Below are 20,990 nucleotides of genomic sequence, written 5' to 3'. Positions count from 1 at the left end.
ATGCACATGTAATGTAGTCCCTGTAAATATACCAGCAATATTTTTCAAAGAAACTGAACAAAAAAATCGAATTCATATGCAACCACAAAAGCCTCACTATGCAAAAAGGAGGAGGTATCAAAATATCTGATTTCAAACTTTATAATAAAGCAACATTATTGAAAACAACATGCTATTGGCACAAAATAGGTCCATGGATCAGTTCATCACATTCATACCAGCACCTAGTCTAAGGTAAAACAGCAATGACCATAAAATGGGAAAAGGACAACTCTTTAATAAATGATGCTGGAAAAATTGCAAAACCCCATGTAAAAGACTAACCCTATACACAAATATAAACTCCAGATGGATTAAAGATTTAAATATAAGACCTACTGCAGTAAAGTTCGTAGAAGAAAGCATTGGCAATATGTTCCATGATATCAATAATAAAGATATTTTTGTGACTGAATCCCTATGGCAAAGCAAACTAAAAACAAAAGTAAACAATTGTGATTGCCTATGAGAAAAGATAAACTTCTGACATTTGCAACATGGATGGAATGAAGGGGATAATGCTAAGTGAAATAAATCCAAAGAAGAACAACAGCTGTCAGATAGTTTCACTTATATGCAGAATATAGAGAATGAAAACAAAGAATCACACAAAATCAAAACAATAACAAACCCTAGAAATCTGACTTGATTTAAGGCTACAAGACAGGAGAGGTGAAGGCAGCACTGTGGACTGTGCTGGAGGAGTGTGGCTGCCTTGGTGGTGGTGGTGTGACATGCATCTGAGGTGTGAGCCTGTGCCTCTGAATCACCCACAGTGTTATAAACCAGTGTTGCCCACCCCCCAAAAAAAGAAAGAAAAGAAATGCCGCCTTTTTCAACAAAAAGGAGGTATTTTAAGAGAATTATGTACAACAAAGTAAGAATAATAATAATAAGAAATACTGAAGATTTATATAGCAGACAATTCAGTAACCAAAAATCGCCAGTAGGCATCAGTAAACATTCTGAGGACTTTAAAAGGCAGGAGGGAAGAAAACTTTGTATTAAGCAATACAGGGGAGGGGGGATTGTGGAGAAACAGGTCTGTATATTTTAAGATTGGAATCTGTGTCTGAATTTCAAATCAACTGTACCTCTTTCACTTTTCAATTATTAATACCACCTTTAGGTTCGTAAAACTAAAGAAAATTTTTCACCTATGGAGATTATGACTTCCTCCAGGAAATACTGTCTTGGTCTTATGTGGGACATGTAGGTGATACTTGCATAAGCAATTTAGTGTATAGAATTATTACTACAGTTTTGTTTATTTGAGAAGAAAAATAGAATTACTCTCTTCATAAATTACCTTATCGGTTCACAATAATTGTTATGTTTGGAACCTTTGTGTTACCACTACTGATAGTGAATTGATGCACAAATGAATTGATACATTATTTGGTTATTCTTTGTTTTTCCAGATGGGTGCATGTTTTTCAAAGGTTTTTAATGGATGTCCTTTGAAAATTCACTGTGCAACATCGTGGATAAACCCAGATACACGAGGTATGTCTTATCTGTTATTTTTCCAGTTGTGTTTTAAATTGAACTGTGAAACCTTTCATTTTGTGAATATAATTTCTGAAAAATTTTTAATTTAAGGTAAATTTTATTATCAGTGTTAGAGAGTGACACATACTACTACAGTTTCACTATGTAGGCACCCTGTCAATATGAAACCATGTGCTCTATGCCACCCTACTTTGCTTCAAAAAGTTTCTTCTGCTGCACAACCACTCAGTATCTTTGTTTTTATTTATTTTTTTTTTTTTAATTTTATAGAGGCATGTTTATTTATTTATTTGTTTGTTTGTTTGTTTGTTTTGTTTATACATGCACTGGGTACAGTCAGAAGCGCGGGAGGGTGAGAGAATTCACCAGAGCCAGAGCGGGGAGCAGAGCAGGCAGAAGGACCGAAGTACACTGCTGAGGGGAGCAGTGGGCGGCAGGAGAGGTCTGCGCGCCATGTGGGACCCTCCTCTGGTGGCCGGGGAGCAGCCGGGGATCGAACCGGCGCTGCAGAGGCTGCGGGCAGCTTCGCAACCCAGCGCTCAACCGCTGCGCCACCAGGGAGGCCCAGTATCTTTGTTTTTAGACATAGCTATTGCTCTAGGAATCTAACTACTGAGGATTCAGGGTCCAGTGCCTACTTTAGAGGATCTCTCACCTTAGAGGGGACCATAATAAGAGTAATTGTACTCACTCAACATTGTATTGCCTCACTATAGATCTTAAAATGCATCTACATAATAGCTTATATCATTAATCTACCAGCACTAAACCTAATTCTAAGCAGTGTAAGAATGCTCTTGCCATTCTGGGTTGCTCACGGCATACTTCAGCTTAGTCTAGAGAAGTTCTTGATTTGTTGTTTTATATTATTATAAAAACAAACCAGTCACCACAGCAAAACAGTATCTTCTAGAAGATATTGAGAACTCTACCATCCAAGTTTTGGTGTTTTTAATAAACAGTAATCACTTCCTGTTTTTTTGATGTTAGTGCTTATAAATATGGCCAGTTTGCAAAAATACTTTGAAATTGTATCATCTGTTCTTGATTTACATATGTGCACATTGGTTACTCATAATACTTTCCTAGAAGGGTGTTAGAAAAGAAGCTACAGATTCTGCCATTCTTAGCACCTCTGATGAGTGAGGAATCTTAGCATGCTACTCTTCAAAATATTTTTAAATGAAAGTTGTCTTTACTGTTATGAGGCTAATATTTACAGATAACTCAATTTATTAAGAGTGTTTAACCATTTATTTGCATTAAGATAAAAAAGATTTACTACTTATAATCGTACCAATTACTTTGTATATATTAATGTATATTTAATTTTAGACATACAAACCTTTTAAAAGGTATTTTAAAATCAAAAGTATATCAAAATTAGTGGACTGCTTTTATTATTTCAGATCAGTACTTGATATTTGGTGCCGAAGAAGGGATTTATACCTTGAATCTTAATGAACTTCATGAAACATCAATGGAACAGGTAATGTTATTTTGTTTTATCTTTTTCTTTAACTGTTAAGTTATATGTAGACAGTAGACAAGAAATAAGTTTCATTTCTGTGATTTGAAAGCCTCTTCTATTCATGAAATCTTTATAGAGCATGACCTGTCTACCAGTTACTGAAACACATTTATAGAACTAGTCCTTACTCTTAAGGAGCTCATGATCTAATGGAGGAAACAGTGACATAAAGCAGCAATTAAAACAGCCATGGGTAGATGTCATACTAGGAATGAGTATAAGGTATTGGGCCACAGAGGTGGCAATCACCAGCCCCTCCTGTAGGGAGATGAGGAGAGGTATTTGAGATGAGTTTTGATGGTGATGAGTAGAAAGTTGCCAGACAGAAGATGAATATGAATGCATGGAGTTCAAAACAGCATTGCAAGTATGGGGAACTATGAATGGACAATTTGGAATATAGAGTGAGTGTAAAATAGTAACAGTATACAGAACTAGGTAGCTAGGCAGGTGCCAAACCCAGGGCTTTGTTGTATTATGCTAATGACCAGATCTTCATTTTAGAAATATCTGTTTGCAGCAAGAGATGAGGCTAAAGATTATGCTCAAAAGGTAAAGATAGGGCCTCCTTGGTGGTGTAGGGGTTAAGTCTCAATGCTGTCACCCCTGTGACCAGAGTTAGATCCTTGGCCATGGAACTAACCCACGTATAGCACAACAGACCTCTCCTGTCTCTCCTGTTGCTCCCCTTAGCAGTACATTTCAGTAGATCTGCCTGTTCTGCTCCCCACTCTGCCTCTGATAAATCTTCTCACCTCTACACCTCTGTCCTACATCCCAGTTCTTCTATGCAAAAAAAAAAAAAAAATAAAGATGCCTTAAATCAGGGTAGGGGTGAAGAGGACAGAGGGGAAAAATGGGGTTTGGAATTGTAGGAGACACTTTGGAATGTTACAATGAATGGGGGAAAGTGTTTGGCATTTAGTATCTAAAGACCAGAATACTAAGTAAGCAACCTACAAAAATGATAATGATGATGATACTAATAACTAACTCCTATATAAAGCTTACCATGTGCTAGATATTGTTTTTAAATGCTGTTCAAGTACATTAACTTGTTTAATCTTCACAGCAAATTCTCAGAACTAAATACCATACAATTTTCATTTTATTAAGAAATCTGAGGCACAGAAAAGATTAGTAATGCTACAAAGATATCACAGCTACTAAATGCTGAACTGGGATATGAACGTAGACAGGCTGATTCAGAGTCCATGTCTTTAAATGCTTCACCACACGAGGGTGTAGGCCAGAGGTAAGAAGATTCACCTGAGACAGAGTGGGGAGCAGAGCAGGCAAATCTACGGAAATACACTGCTGAGGAGAGCAGTGGGTGAGACAGGAGAGGTCTGCTGCACCACGTGGGTCAGCTCCCTGGCCAGGGATCCATTGAACTCACAGTGCAGTGGCTGGCGATAGCTTGATAGTGCTAACACTTTAACTCCTGTGCCACCAGGGAGGCCCTCTCCCCTTCTTATTAATACTGTTTCTTTTTTAACTATTCATAACCACCATTGTGACTTTGTGCTTTAGTAACGTCCTTAGAGACCTTGATATGTTTCATCATTCTCCATTCCCTACCCTCATCCCAATCTATTTTGGAGTAATCTGGTAAGAATTGCCAGAGCAAACCCAGCAGCCACACTTGTTGAATCAGAATGCTTAATTACATTCATCACTGGTCCTCAAACTTCAGTATGCATCAGAATCACCAGGTTAAAACATAGATTTCTGTGCCCGCCTTCAGAATTTACACTTCAATAGGTCTGAGATGAAGTCTGTGAATTTGCATTCCCAACAAATACCCAGGTGATGCTGATGATGCTGGTGCACCAACCACTTAGAGAACTACTGATACCCATAGTGAAATGTCTTGATAAGAATAGTTATTTTTTTCCTCCTGAGTACATGGACTATTTACATAGTCTATTTACATAGTCCATGTATTTTTCCCATAAATACTAATCACTTTCAAGCTTCCAGGAGCGCCTCTCCTTTTTATATATTAGATTTTAGCAATGAATTGTGTGTTTGTGTTTGCATATATATTATAATTTGTAAGTTTTCATCATGTTCTCAGACTTTTTTCAGTCTCTTCTCTCCAGAAACCAAGCAGTCCATATGCCTAGATAGGACCGCTTTGGGGGAAATACATAAAGGAATCTTACTTATGTTAACTCAAAACTAAAATAAAAAATTAGACATTGTTTGAAAGTGTCATTCTTCCTGCAAAGTTTAAGATTGGATTGTCCTTACCAAAAAGGAGACTTGAAATAATCTTACTGTGTTGAAGCTTAGATAATGATATTATATTGCTCATGTTTTTCTTTTCTATAAATATGTATTATTTACATAGCTCATGTTTTTAGGTGCTTTAGAAAATGAATTTCTCTTAAAATAAATTTCTTTTTTTAGAACTGGCCTATTAATGTGAGAGTTTAAATGGTTGATGTGTACATGTTTACATTACTGTTATCTCTTAGCCTTGGTAAACTTTGTGTTTTGTTTTTTTTTTAATCAGCTATTTCCCCGAAGGTGTACATGGTTATATGTAATGAACAATTGTTTACTATCAATATCTGGTAAGTCTGTCAGTTTTTAAATACCTAATAATTGTTTCTCTCATGTTACTTGTTTTTATGTCATATTTACTTTTTTCTGCAGGTAAAGCTTCTCAGCTTTATTCCCATAACTTACCAGGGCTTTTTGATTATGCAAGACAAATGCAGAAGTTACCTGTTGCTATTCCAGCACACAAACTCCCTGACCGAATACTACCAAGGTATCTGTACATTTACTTGTTTCCACCCTTATAAATAAATAATGTTAATAATTCATTCTGATAAGTAGGACACTAATGTGTCCTTCCCACTTTATTCAATTTTCTATGCTTAATAGTTGATTCTTTTTGTCCGTATAGTATTATACTTTTTGATATTTCAGAACCTTACATTCAGTTAATCCTCCTGGGTTCTGACTTAGTAACTACACCCTAATTATCCTTGGAAGCCAGGGAATAAGTTCACAAGTTTGAACTGGGAACATTAAATGTGTTGCCACTGAAAATCTACCAGGATCTTGGTTCAGATTTTTAAAAATTTGGGGCCTCCCTGGTAGCGCAAGGGGTTAAAACGCAACCTATGAAGCTGTCTGCAGCCTCTGCAGCCCAAGTTTGACCCCCCGCTGGCCAGGGAGCAACCCACATGGCGCAGCGGACCTCTCCTGACTCTCCCCTCAGCAGTGTACTTTGGTCAGTCTTACTGTTCTGTTCCCCACTCTGTCTCTCGTCTATCCTCTCACCCCCCTCCCCCATGCCTCTGGCCTGTACCCCAGCTCTTGTATGCATAAATAAATAAATCTTTTTAAAAAAAATTTCTAAAAGGTAAAAAGTTAAAATGATTTGTCTAAAAATGTGAGGAGTTTTTGTTTTCATGTGCATCAAGAAGATTCTTCTGAGGTTGTTTGGAACTGTATTGAGTATCAAGCATTTGCTCTGCAGATTCACATTACCAGCAAGGCACAATTCTGATATGTTTTTTTAAAGACCAGTGCAGACCAGCAGACCAGCAGTATCTAATCTGTGGTACATTTATTCATCTAAAAGAAGCACATATTTTTATAGAAATGGAGTTTAAGTTTTGAACGATTTCGTGCTCTTGCAGTCTTAAATGGATTTTAACATATTAAATTTGAGTCAGAAGTTTGTGGAACCCCTGAAACACCTTTGCAGAAAATCTATAGCCCACTTTAAGTGGAGAAATAAAAGCATCTAATTAAAAATTCTTAAAAATTGTTTTAGTGATATACTTTTTATATAACTTGAGCTTATTATAAGTGGTAAATATCTTTTCCCAGTTTATGGCTCATCTTTTCATTTTGTCGGTGGTATCTTTTGGTAAAACAGTTGTTAATGTAGTCAACAAGTTGAATGCCACTGGCAGAGTGAGGTATGGGGATACATCAGTGAAAAATATATCCAAGTTTATTGATATTTTCCTCTATGGTTTGGATTTTTTGGGTTTTTTTTTGTAATTTTTAAAAGAAATCCTGATTTCATATTCTTCTACAATCTTTTAAGTTTTATAGCTTCGTCATTTTAAATCTTCAGGCCATTTGTAATTGATTGAGAGGGAGATGATTAGAGATCCAATTTATTCTTATTTTTAATAAAAAATCTAATATGCCCACACCAAATTTTGAACAACTCATGCTTTACCAGTGATCTGTTACAGTTCCATTATCATATACTATGCATATGCTTATGTGTATATTTTCATTTCCATTTAGGAAATTTGCTGTATCAGCAAAAATCCCTGAAACGAAGTGGTGTCAGAAGTGTTGTGTTGGTAAGTACCCTGGTCAACAACATGTAGCTCTCCTGCTGTGCAGTCTGGTTAAAAAATGTTTCATATGAGGCTAGTGAAAAAGAGTACTACTCTACAACATTCTGCCATTAATAGTTTATTTTTCCCCCTTAAGTAAAACAAATGTCCTGTCCATTCTATCTAACTAAACCTACTGTAGTACCTTACCTATAACAGTTGTTTTGCAACTAGTTTATTGACTGAATAAATGAAGCAAGTAGGATGGCTTATTGCAGCACTTCACCATGATACGCTGTTCTCCAGAGGGCCTGTTAACTCATTGTTCACCATTCTTTTCACCACTAGTAAGCACCAAAAAGAGATTGCATTTATTCATTCAGCCTTTACTATGTGAACCCTCTGCTTCTCATGTGAAGATTGCACTCCCCCTTTCACATGCCACCAGCCTAAATTCCCTTCTCCCTTCCCCATAATAACTAGCAATTTTAGTTGCATGCATCAGAAATTAAAAAAAAATTATTTCCTTTCATTCCCTTTAAAAATTGATAACTGAAGGGTGAGATCCTGTACTTCCAAAACACAATGCTGGGGCCTACCTGGTGGCACAGGGGTTCAAGTCTCAGTGCTATCAAGCTATCAGCAGCCACTGTGACCTGAGTTTGCTCCCCGGCCAGGGAGCTAACTTACCACATGGCGCAGCAGACCTCTCCTGTCTCGCCTGCTACTTCCCTCAGCAGTATATTTCAATATATCCACCTGTTCTGCTCCCCACTCTCTCTGGTGAACTCTCTCACCCTCCAGACCTCTGGCCTACCTTCCAGTTATTGTATGCATAAATAAATTTGGAAAAAAATATAGAAAATACAATGTTTTAACAATGTTACCTCAATTTAAAAAAAAAAAAATCCTCAGTAGGGAAAAGAAGATACCTTGAGCCAATTCAGTTTTAATATATATAAACCTGTATTTTGAGGTTTGATTAATTTCTTATTGTTTTTCAAATCAAAGCATCTGTGCTGTGAGTTTATTTAACACCTTCTCCCCAAAACCACCCTTCTTTAAGGTCTTGCTGCCTCAGCTAATTTCCCTGCTTCCAAAGACCTGAGTCCTTCTTCCCTCTCCCTGTCCAGTGGGTCCATGCTTGTCATACAAACAAAAGTCCTGCAAGTAATAAGGGAGTTTTTTATTTCCTGACACAGTATTTCTTTTTTACTCTGCCTAATAATGAGTTAATAAGAGAACTCACTTTTTCTTTTTCTTTTTTGTTTTCACAGTGCGAAATCCTTACACAGGCCATAAATACCTATGTGGGGCACTTCAGACTAGCATTGTTCTATTAGAATGGGTTGAGCCAATGCAGAAATTTATGTTAATTAAGGTAAGCATGAAAGCCAAAGTCAAATGGGTAAGAAGACAGAGGAGTAAAACTCACGCAGCTCAGATTGGGAGACAAGAGACTCCCCAAAAAGGCTGGTGGTCCCTGGGCTAGTCACCCAATTTCTGAATCTGTTTCCAACTGTGAAAAGAGAGGTTTTGCAAGTGGTTTGTTAATTCCTTTTAGCCCTAACACCCTAAAATTATGTGATTTTTTTTTAGCATAAAAAAATTTACAGTGAAAACCTAGAATTTTTATGAAGCTATTTCAAAATTTGCATTTTTCTGCATAGTGAGTTCTGTGACAGATAAAATCTTTATAGAAGAGAGCTATTTATGGTATTTTCATAAAAATGAAAAGTCTTAATATTATTCTCATGAAATTATTTGGCTTTTATATCTCTTTGTGTAACATATTTTTGTTTGTTTCTCTAGCACATAGATTTTCCTATACCATGCCCACTTAGAATGTTTGAAATGCTGGTAGTTCCTGAACAGGAGTACCCTTTAGTTTGTGTTGGTGTCAGTAGAGGAAGAGACTTCAACCAAGTTGTTCGGTTTGAGACAGTCAATCCAAATTCTACCTCTTCGTGGTTTACAGAATCAGGTTTGTGATTTTTATTGAATTATTAAGGCTGGTACCTATACTGGTTTTAGTTTACTACATCTCTCATTAGGCAAAAATAGTGTATAAGCATACAACCTGAAAAACATACTAAAACTGGAAAAATAGAAGATGATTTACTTTAAAATTGGTCAGTCTTATGCCTCATTTAAAACAATTGATTGGCAGATGATATAAATTAAGAGCATCTACACCAGTTTTTTCTGACTTTATTGAGATATATCTGACACATTACATTGTATACGTTTAATGTATACAACATGGTGATTTGATAATGTTAACCACAGTTCTGGTCTTGTCGATAGGGGCCGTTCTCACAGGTGTGACAATGTCTATTTTAGAAGGCAGTTTTAAAGATCTTGGAAAGGACCTTTGGCTACTTAGGGAAATGTTAAGAAACTAACTTGCCAATAAATATTGATAGTCAAAAGTTTGTTTGAAGCCTGGAAGAATATTCAGAGGAAGAAAAAAATTAAGAGACTGAGGGTTTTTTTGTGTTTGTAAAAAGAATGATTTACAAATATATTCACAGATACCTGGAGACAATACTTATTAGTACTGAAGCCCAGGATTTGAAACAGCTTTCCTTTAAGGGCATGTTATTGAAGGAAAACATGACTACCCCTTGGAAACATCTTATGACGCTTCTCTTTGGCTCCCCCAAATTACCTGTGCTACAGTCTCCATCTTCCCTTTCAGCAGCTGGTGCACCCCCGCTTGCTAATTCTTCCTCCCTGTTTAAGAGCAGGGGTTATAGATTCATTAATATTTTCTTGTCTTTTAATCTGAGTTAATGTTTTCCCCCTAACCATTTTACTGTATGTCCTTTCCTGCTAATTGTTGAATGACAAGCTTCATTTCCTAACAAAAGAATTTCCTTCCATCCTTCCAAGGAACTTTTGAATACATTTTCTTGCCATAATGAAATCCCTTTACTGGAAGTTAAGTGTAACTTCATTCCTAGTTTTGAGATAATGTGATAGTGGGTAAGGGAGAGAAAATTTGGCAAGGGCTTTCAACAGATGAAATTATAATCCATTGGTTCTTAAGTTCTGCTGCACATTAAAACCACCTGGAAAGCTTTTAAAACTCCTTTGATACTCTTAAGTCAAAACACCCCCAGTTAAAAAGGAATATCTGAGAGTGGGAGCCAGGCATCATTATTTTTTAAAATCTCCAGGTGATCCCACGTTTGGTAAATAATTTTTATAAGCAGTTGATAGTACTTTCTTTCCCTGGCTTTATGTCTAGTAATGATAGACTGGTTTCTTGAAGTGAAGTCGGTTGCACAGACATGATCAGATTCTTAATTTTCACCAAATATGTAAGCACTGCAAGTCTTTCTGGTTGGCCTGACCTGCCAGAGACCTGTTTCACGTTCTTTAACCCAGGCTAGTTGCAAATGTACCAGGTTTAAAATATGTTTGAAGGTCTGTAAACTGACAGTCTTTGGATATCTTATGGCTAAATACTATGGAAACTAGAAAACAGGCAGGGTGGATCAGAGATCAGGCCCACTTTCCAAGAAATATAAGATCAAAAACAAAGGCCTGTCACTTGGCGATTTCAGTTTGCTTGTTCATGCAAAGTGTGGGATATTCTACACTTCATGGAAAATCTAGTCATTAAGCATTTTCAGTTTGTAAGAGCTTTGATAAAGTATTGTAATAAAAATAATGCCTCTGGCATTTTAGTAGTCCTTCATACTACTCAAAACTCTTCTATATACTTTAACTTAATTGTATTTGAAGTAATTTGATACTTGCAATAAATGTTTATTGCATGTGTTAGGCACCACCGTATAATGAAGTACAAAGCACAGTCCATGGCCTTCTGAACTTCAAATCCTAATCATAGTTCAGAGGAGACTCCTAATTTCAGTATGAATAAAAGTGATATCACCAGTACTAATGACAATAATTAACACTCTTGAGCCTTACATAGTTCAGCACTTGCATCAGAGTTTGAACCAAAGCAGCCTGGCTTAGTTGCTACATATGTTTATTTCAAATTCAGTGCTGTTCAGAGTTCTTTTTTTTTTTTCCTCTGTGCTTTAGATATTACTTTTTTCCTATAAGTTTATTGATTTTTTTTGTGTTGTAGATACCCCACAGACAAGTGTTACTCACGTAACCCAACTGGAGAGAGATACCATTCTTGTATGCTTGGACTGTAAGTTTTTAATTTATGTACATCTTACTTTAGTAAGATTTATTTTATCTTAGTTTCTGAATGATTTATTTTTTTCTTTAGGCTGTATAAAAATAGTAAATCTCCAAGGAAGATTAAAGTCTAGCAGAAAATTATCATCAGAACTTACCTTTGATTTCCAGATTGAATCAATAGGTATGTCAGTTTTGTATTTTGTTCTTGATTTCATTGTGAACTACTTAAAACATTTTATCTTAAATTATAAAAACATACTGCAAAGGACTCATTTTTTAAGAATATAAAGTATAGTTAATATGAGGTCAGTATCAGTCATTTACGTATTCTCTAAAATAGTTGATGCTATAATATGTAAATAATGTTATTTTCCTTACAAACTTGGCATTTCCAAAGAAATAATTAAATATCATTTTTCATACCATGTTTATGAATTTCTATTTCCTCCAGGCTTTTACAGTTTTATTGTACCCATTTTAAAATTTACTGATTATTATACTCTTTTTTATTTTTTATTTTTACAGATTTATTTATTTATGCATACAAGAGCTGGGGTACAGGCCAGAGGTGTGGGGGGTGAGAGGATTCACCAGAGACAGAGTGGGGAACAGAACAGGCAGATTGACACAAGTACACTGCAAAGTACACTGCTGAGGGGAGCAGCGGGTGAGTCAGGAGAGGTCTGCTGTGCCATGTAGGTTGCTCCCTGGCTGGCCAGAAATCGAACTCATGCTGCATGACTGCAGATTGCTTCGTAGGTTGTGTCTTAACCCTTGCGCCGCCAGGGAGGCCCATCTTTTTTATTTTTGCTGTTATGTCTCTGATCAGAGAGTTTTAAGTATATGGAACCTCCTTGCCATTCTCACATTTCGTTTAACAAGAGTCAGAAATATTTGACAAAATTAGATAAATGATTATGTGAAAATGATCATATGTGAGATGGTGCTGGGGAAAATGAATGATGATTTAATGTACACATTTTTTCTGGTGTCCTTTATTGGTAAAATAAAAATGTTTGTATGTATACATGTTGGCAGAGGGTAGGGACAAGAGCAAATAGTTCATTTGTTTTATTCCTGGTTCTGTTTCTCCTATTCCTTCCTGCTATAACACCCCTCTGCCATATATAGGCCTGAACCCCCAAACTTGCTAGACTCTGAGTGAAAAAGAACACTGAACATATTCCCAAGAGGTGGGGAACCAGGACCAGGCTCATTGCTGAGGTGCCTGCTAATCAGACTCCTTCCTCATTGAGACCTGCTAGTTTTATGGGTGATTTTTATCCACCCTTGAAAGAAGAGACAATCCCTACCCCATCAAAACGATTTCAGATGGTAAACAAAGAAGGGATAGTGAACAAATCAGTGTTTTACACTGATACTAAAATCAAACAAAATTACCCAGTAGATTTTGAAAAATCTAAAACTCTGTAAATAAAATTCTGTATTATCAAATAGTTGACATTATCCCAGGAAAATAAGAATGGCTCAGCATCAAAACATTTATTTATGTACATAGTAAAATTAAAAACAAAACATCAGGGCCTCCCTGGAATTAGTCAGTGCTTTCACTGCTACGGCCTGAGATCTCACCAGCCAAGGAGCCAACCCACATATGGCGCAGCAGACCTCTCCTGTCTTGCCCACTGCTCCCGTTGGTGCATTTTAGTATCTGCGCGTTCTGCTCCCCACTCTGTCTCTGGTGAATCCTCTCACCCCCACCCTGCATCTCTGGCCTGCACCCCACTTCTGTGCATAAATAAAAATAAATCTTTAAAAAAGACAGTGATTAAAACTCTGGAAGTGGAAGATCCAAGAGGGGTCAAAAAATAGACCCACATGTAAGTGGAAATGTGTGGCATTTATGTCAGGGAGAAATAACTGTTCAACAGATGTTCGTGATACAGTTGGTTTTCTGCAAAAAACAAAATTAGACTTCTTCTTCTCTGAATCCACACATATATATGTATTAAATATAAAAGCATAACTAAAATTTTTAGAAAGCACAGGCCCTGTGTCCCAGTTAATCTACCTTTAGGTATCTTTGCTAAAAGATGTTTTGCACATGTATTCAGGAAGAAGTATAAAACTATAGTAGCATTTTTTGTAATAACAAAAACCTAGAAAAAAACTAAATGTTCACCATACCAAATATATAATAAAAGCATTCAATGTGATGTTTATACTGATATATTATATAAACTTATTGGGTAGTGATAATAAAAACATACATGGGAATGATGAATACTCAACTTGGCAGTTATCTCACGGAGGAAGAAATACTGGAGTGGGACCAGAAGGGGCACCCAGGGGATGCCAGCTATATTTGTTTTTATTTCAAACAAAAAGTAAAATAAAGCAAAATGTTAGAATTTGAGAGTTGAATGGTGGATGCTTGACTTTTAATGCTTTTCTCTGTTTTCCATGTGTTTGAAATATTTATTTTTAAATTTAATCTCTGTATCAAAATAAAAATTTCTATGATACAAAAAATTTTCACTGAGTTTTCTTTTTCTCACCAAAAAAGTAAATGAGTGATCTATTTTTTTTTTTTAATTTCAAAGGTAAAAATGTTGTGGAATGGCTGACATTAGTTATTGAAATATTGCTGTGCAAGATAGAAAAGGGATGAAATGATGCTTATCAGTTGAACTTTTGTACTATTAACAGTAACTGAGCTGTTCTTGCCTGCTAGTTTGCCTACAAGACAGTGTGCTAGCTTTCTGGAAACATGGAATGCAAGGTAGAAGTTTTAGATCTAATGAGGTGAGTAATCTTTTTTAAAATTATGTCTATTAAGTAGTCATGAGATATTATCAAATTCAAATAATGTTCTGTAACTTTGGAAAATTCTTAATGACACAAGTAATACTTGAATTGCTAACTCTACTAATATTATTGATATTAAATCTGTTCATAAATTAATGGCATGTACTTTGTGGCCACTTCTCTCTCTCCCTCCTTTCATTCATACTACTTCAGTGCATTTATCTTATGTGATTTCAGAAAATCACCCTTTGATTCAGACCAAGAACTTCCTAATACTGCTAAAAGTGAGCCAACTATGGTTTTCTTTCAATTTTCTGAGACTATCACCTGCAACAAAAGTGCACCCTCTGTCCTGGGGCACCTTTTCTACTTTGTATTTCAGAAATAATGATCAATACAGGCGATAAAAAAAAGAGAATATATTTTTGAAGCACCTTCATTTCTCGTACTTGTTCACTTAAGATTCTTTGCCCTTTTCCTTTTATTAATCTTTAGCTCTATCTCCTGAATACTTTCTGCCTTACAGAAATAATTTAACTCCTACTTCTGTGACACAGTCAGTTCAGTTTAGTATTTATGAGCTAGGGTTAGAAGCGTGAATAAAACATAGTACTTGACACCTGGAATATTATAGGCAAATGAAATCATCAAAAAGTCCTCCAATCCTCCAAAGCCAGTATCAGTAGTAGAACTTTTACATTGAGCAATAGAAGTAAAGGAGAACCTCAGGAAGACTAGGCAAAAAAAATTAGCCCATTTTTGGACTGTCTTTCCTATAGCTAAGAACATTCATCTAACAAAGTAAACAATATAGAAGCATGATCACAAGCATGGATTCTAGAGTCAAGACACTCCAGGTTCAAATTCAACTCTCTTCTTTAATAACTATTTGACCTTGACATACTATTTCCATTTCCTATATTTTTTGATCTTTGAATTGAGGATAATAAAATGGTACTTACTTCATAGGGTTGTTAAGATTAAATGAAAGGAAGTTTGTCCAGTACTTGGCATAAAGACTGTTAAGTATTCAAGAAAGAGTGTGGCTAATATGTTCCTACCAGTAACCCCCCAACAAGAGGGCTCAGTTCTCAGGAAGATGTTTTTTAAAATTACTTGAGGGAATCAAGCAGGGAGATAAGAATAGTCAGAAGCTAATAAACACTAGTGGCAGAGAATAGAAAGATATGATCACAAGATTGATCTTTTAAAAGAAAAAGTTTGCCAAAAAAGTCATCTGAGGCACTTTTTCACACTGCACAAGTAGTCCTTATAGAATATAAGTTCTCCAGAAATCTTATTTTCTTCTAGTAGGTTAGCCCCAAAGTATATTGAAGTTTGGTGACAATGAGCTGCTCTTACTGGAGTGAGCATACTGTATCCTTCAGCTGTTACAAAAGACATTAAGAATCTCTGGTACTTTCAAAATAATTGTTGAGGAACTCATAGGATAAATTTAGTTTCAAATCATACTGTTTTTGCAGTCTACCTAATTTGGGGGAGAAGTTACTGCCATCATAATATGTAATATTTTGCTTTCAGTAAGCAAGAAACAAAAAATAATATTTAGGTTGGGGGAGAAATGGGAAAATATTACCTATTGAGCACCTCTTAGCTAGGTATACCCACTAATACTTACATATTACAATTTACTAGTGGGTATATTAATACTCTCTAATATTTGAAAGACTACTGCAAAGTAGATATTTTCTATCCCATTTTGCAGAAGGCAAAGCCATTTCCAACACATTAAACGATTTACCCCAGTGTCACACCTAGTAAATGGGAAAACTGGGATTAAAACTCAAGTCATGTCTAACCTATAAATATTTCCTATCATATAGGCTTTTAAGTAAAAGGACCAGATCTTAAGTGGCTTTACTGCTACAGTAGCCTTGCTGCTGTTAGCCTTAACATAACTAGCATAAGTCTTCTAATAATAAAATGAACTAGGAACTCTCCTGCACTGTTGGTGGGAGTGCAAACTGGTCCAACCACTATGGAGAGCTTTGTGGAGATTTCTGGACCTACTAAACATAGAGCTTCCATATGATCCAGCAATTCCACTCCTAGGTATTAACTCAAATGGCACAGAAACAGTAATTCCAAAGGGCACCTGCACCCCTATGTTTATAGCAGCACTGTTTACAATAGCTAAGCTTTGGAAACAACCCAAATGCCCAAAAATAGATGACTGGATCAAGAAGATGTGGTACATGTACACCATGGAATATTACTCAGCATTCAAAAAAGATAAACACATGCCATTGGCAGCAACATGGATGGCGCTGGAAGGGATCATGCTCAGTGAAATAAGCCAGAAAGAAAAAGAAAAATACCGGATGGTCTCACTCATAGCAGGAATCTAGAAAACTTAAATAAGGGACCAGGAAAAAGAAGAACTATAAGAAAGAAAATATCAAAATCAACAAATAACTATGAACAAGAGACACTCTATGGGGAGGGTGGGGGGCGGTGAAAAGAGGGCTTGGGGTCAAAATAAGGGGGTTGTAATTTTATGGGGAATATAAAAATAAAATTTAAATTAAAAAAATAAAATTAAAAAAATATAAAATAAAATGAACTAGGTGCTTTGCGTCTAAATTTTTCCTTTAAGTTTATAATTTAACAAGCAAGTGGTTGTCCTACTCTTGTATTTTAAATTAACCACATTTTTCCTAGCTAACAAATTGAAATATCCTATGTGCTGATTTAACCAATTAACAGTCAGGAAGGGAAGTCCTCTTAGGGATTAATGTTTCTTTTCTAAACATTAAGTTTATGGGTTTTTTTTTTTTTTAAAGATTTATTTATTTGTGCATAGAAGAGCTGGGGAACAGACCAGAGGTGTGGGGTGAGAGGATTCACCAGAGACAGAATAGGAAATAGAGCAGGTGGATTAACTGAAATATGCTGCTGAGGGGAGCAGCGGGTGAGACAGGAGAGGTCTGCTGCGCCATGTGGGTTGCTCCCTGCTGGCCGGGGATCGAACTCATGCTGCCGAGGCTGCAGATTGCTTCATAGTGTGGTGCTTTAACTCCTTGCGCCACCAGGGAGGCCCTAAGTTTATGTTTTTAACTCAACAGGTAACACAAGAAATTTCGGATAGCACAAGAATTTTCAGACTGCTTGGATCTGACAGGTATGAAAAGGAGTTGTATTAAATACATACTACTAGATATGTCTGTAAGTCCAGCATGGAACTGGTTTCTATTTCAGAAAAACTAAAAGTCTACAATAGTATATTCAACATTGTGTTCTTCACACTATAAAATTTCACAAGTCATAAAATTGTAAAAGCCTTTGTGACTGTGCCTGGTCTTGCAAGTAACAAATATACAGATGTGTCATTACTAGGTTTGCATTAAAAATACTGCTTAAAGTAGTATGATTTATAGCATAAGAAAGAGGAAATAGCTTATGTTAACAAATGGAAAATTTTTTGTTTTTAGTGCCAAAATGGATTTTGGGGGTTCTATTCTGTTTTATTTTCTGATTCTTAAACTATAAATTGTTTTTAGAATTTATAATTAGAATCATGTATCCCCTAATTATTCCTAATACACATTCCCCCCTGCACTGGCAAAAGTGCAAAAGGCAGCAAAATTACTTCCTAGAGCTGGAACTACCTTTTTAATCATAGTGAGTCGAGAATGATGTCAGCCTACAAACCAAATAAGCAGTATTTGTAGAGGAATATATTGAAGGAGAAGTGAGAGGGGGGGAACCTGGCAATTTCAAGAATAACTTTGTTTTGTTCTATTTTTTTTTATTTATTACTTTCAGGGTCGTGGTTTTGGAAAGTAGGCCAACTGATAACCCCACAGCAAATAGCAATTTATACATCCTGGCGGGTCATGAGAACAGTTACTGAGAAATGTTGTGCTTTGACAGTTAACTGTAGAAAGAAAGAACACTACCGCTGCAACATTAATGGACGCTTGAAGCTGTACAAAAGCTGCAGTAACCTGGCTTCAGTTACTTGTAATTTATTGTGGCATGAGACAAGATGGGGAAATTTTTGTTTTAAGTGGTATGGATATATTTAGCATATTGAACCACACAAGTGCTTAATTCATCATATGTAATCTTTGTACATATAGGCAGTATTTTTCTGTGAAACTTCATATTGCTAAAGACATACACTAAGAATTTATGTAGATAATGTACTTTTATGAGATGTACAAGTAAGTGTCTTATCTGTACAGATGTAAATGTTAATGAAAAATGCAATTGGGTTAATATTTTAAGAATTCTTTAGTACATTCTTGGGTGTGGCTATATTACAAAATGGGATGCTGGCAATGAAACAGTACATTTAACACTATTGTATTTTTATTAAATGTAATTTAGTAATATGATTATAAATCTTGTAACTTTTAAAATGGTAATGGAGGCTGTAATCATTTTATAATCTTGTTTTTAATTTTAATGCAAGTACACTGGTGTTTATATTTGCACAAAGTATTGATATGTGATGTATTAAGTCACAAAAGTAAGCTGTGACAATATGCATTTGGCTCCACAACATCTTTTTTAAATGTATTTGGATTATTTTCTTTGTGACACAAACCAATTAACCACTGTTGTAGTAACTGGTCTTTTTATATTTAAGCAGAATCCTGTAAGATTGCTTGTCTGTGCTTAAAAATAATACCTTTGAAAAAATTTTCAATCACAGAATAGCGGTACCGTGATGTAACACTGCAAATGTTGTCTGAATTACAGTATGCACAAAGACTCAATTAACATAAACAGTCCTCACTAAACATTGCATATAATCACATTGAACATTCCATGGCGTATGAAGTGGTTTAAATTTCTTAGTGGAATTTTTGCTTTTCATGGCCTTATTTTATGATCATTTTCATATTTCTTTTGATTTATAGTATTAACACATGGCCAAAATGATTTAGTTACTACCTCATATAAACAATATAATGGTTACTACACATCACAGGAACTTAGTTTTGGTTAAAGTCGTTTTTGATTGCGTTTTTCCAGTGGAATATGTATATCCCCAAGTTTCAGCAAAGTACACAATTTTTGGCTCTTTGGTATATGTTCTTTATATTTTAATGTGAGTATAGACACTATGAACAAACTAAATTTTGATTTATGGTCTTCATTTATTTTAATTGATAATCCTTCTAAATATGTTCCTGCTTGTAAATAGTGTAAAATAAACATGTTTTTTTAACATGCTGTTGTATAGTATCTTGTCATATGGCTTGATTTGTATATAACTAGTTAACAGTAAAATATATTAAGGGGGAACATTTAATTATTCTGCATTAAATCCTCTTTACCTATTCTGGTACTTCAGATCATTGCATTTTTATTTGATCTGTGATCTCAATTTCATGAAAGAATAAAATTCCCCCATTTGGGAAAAGGGTGTCTTTTTCTAGAATCTTCAGTTTCCTAATCTGGAAAATCAATTAAGCATTGTATAGTCTTTGGGTTAGAGCAGGATTTGGAAAACAACTACATTTCTTAGCCCAATCCTGTTTTTGTAAATAAACTTGTTTTTTGGAACACTCCATGTATTCGTACGTGTATGCGTGCAGAGGTCAAATACCAAGAATTGAAAATAGGATGTTGGGCTTATACATAAGGTGGTCATTGGTATCCTTAGAAAATTGTCTATAGAATTATGAAAGCAGAAATAATGCAGAAATGGATATATGTGAGTTTATGTCGATTTGAGCTTGTGAAAGTTATGTTTGGTCTTGAAGGAGACAGGAAAAAAGGTTTCTGATTTGGTTTTCTAAAGATGGGAAAATAGAGCATATTTCTAAGCAAAATGAAGGGAACAAGATCTGTGAGGAAGGGGGCAAATCACCTCTGCGGGAAGGAAGAAGAATGGACAACCTAAGCCGGGCGGGACAGGGAGCGTTTTGATAGTAAGGCCGTGTGCACGGTTATTAACAGAGTTCCTAACTTCGTCCTGGGAACAAGAAGCAAAAACTGCCTTTCCCCCCAAACAGCATTAATCGCATTATCTGTTTGCTTAACTTGCTTCCCCGCTGCGTAGCAAACTCGCCTATTCCGAGTCAGCCCCGCTGGCGCAGGAGGCCGCAGCTGCACCCCAGGAGTCCGTAGCCACCTGTCCCGGGGAAACCTCCGGGAGTGTCCCGAGAGCGGGGCGCAGTCAGGCGGGGGCGGAGAGTCGTGCCCCATTGGGGGGGTGTCTGCGTCTGCGCGGGCTGGAAAAAGCTGGTGCCCGTTTGCCACGGGCTCGGTTTGCCTGTGCTTTTGCCGTCTCGGGGAGCAACAGGACTTCGTGTCATCGGCGAGTGTAGAGAAAGGCCAGTGTTTCCCCGGAGCCACCCTCGGGGCATCTCAAAGGACGTTCTCAGAGGAGAAGCTGCCCCCGCGCCCCCACTCTGGCGAGCTGCGCGCAGCCGGCGGCGGCGAACCCCGCCCGCGCCCCCCGCGGCGGCCGCCTGGGACCCGGCTCCGGAGGCCGCGCCCCGCGCGCGGAGCGTCCGGTTGCCCGGGAGACGCCGCGGCGGGCGGCGCGGGAGCTGCTCGCGCGGGGGCCGGACGCGGGGCGGCGGCGGGGGCTGCCGGGGACTGCGCCGCCCGCGCCGGGGTCCGCGCCGTAAGTGCGGGTGCCCGCGGGGAGCGTCACGGCGGTCGGGGGG

At 36.9% G+C, this 20,990-nt stretch overlaps 1 protein-coding gene across 3 annotated transcripts in view; it reads left to right on the top strand.

The window, feature by feature from the left end:
* Window positions 1-18,292, top strand: part of MAP4K3 (mitogen-activated protein kinase kinase kinase kinase 3) — a gene marked incomplete at its 5' end in the record, with an annotated part of 132,280 nt that extends 113,988 nt beyond the window's left edge. For all 3 annotated transcript variants that reach the window (XM_084234526.1, XM_084234525.1, XM_084234524.1), the window contains 12 exons: window positions 1,461-1,545; window positions 2,961-3,040; window positions 5,604-5,664; window positions 5,747-5,864; window positions 7,370-7,428; window positions 8,682-8,785; window positions 9,217-9,388; window positions 11,510-11,578; window positions 11,660-11,752; window positions 14,267-14,337; window positions 17,427-17,482; window positions 18,127-18,292. In XM_084234526.1, coding sequence (XP_084090652.1) covers window positions 1,461-1,545; window positions 2,961-3,040; window positions 5,604-5,664; window positions 5,747-5,864; window positions 7,370-7,428; window positions 8,682-8,785; window positions 9,217-9,388; window positions 11,510-11,578; window positions 11,660-11,752; window positions 14,267-14,337; window positions 17,427-17,482; window positions 18,127-18,214 — 1,056 coding nt within the window. In that variant the 3' untranslated portion in view covers window positions 18,215-18,292. The remainder of the gene's footprint in view (window positions 1-1,460; window positions 1,546-2,960; window positions 3,041-5,603; window positions 5,665-5,746; window positions 5,865-7,369; window positions 7,429-8,681; window positions 8,786-9,216; window positions 9,389-11,509; window positions 11,579-11,659; window positions 11,753-14,266; window positions 14,338-17,426; window positions 17,483-18,126) is intronic.
* Window positions 18,293-20,990: the final 2,698 nt, after the last annotated feature.

Source organism: Talpa europaea (assembly GCF_964194135.1).
Source record: "Talpa europaea genome assembly, chromosome: 6".
Lineage (NCBI taxonomy): Eukaryota > Metazoa > Chordata > Mammalia > Eulipotyphla > Talpidae > Talpa > Talpa europaea.
This window is presented reverse-complemented; position numbering and strand designations above follow the sequence as displayed.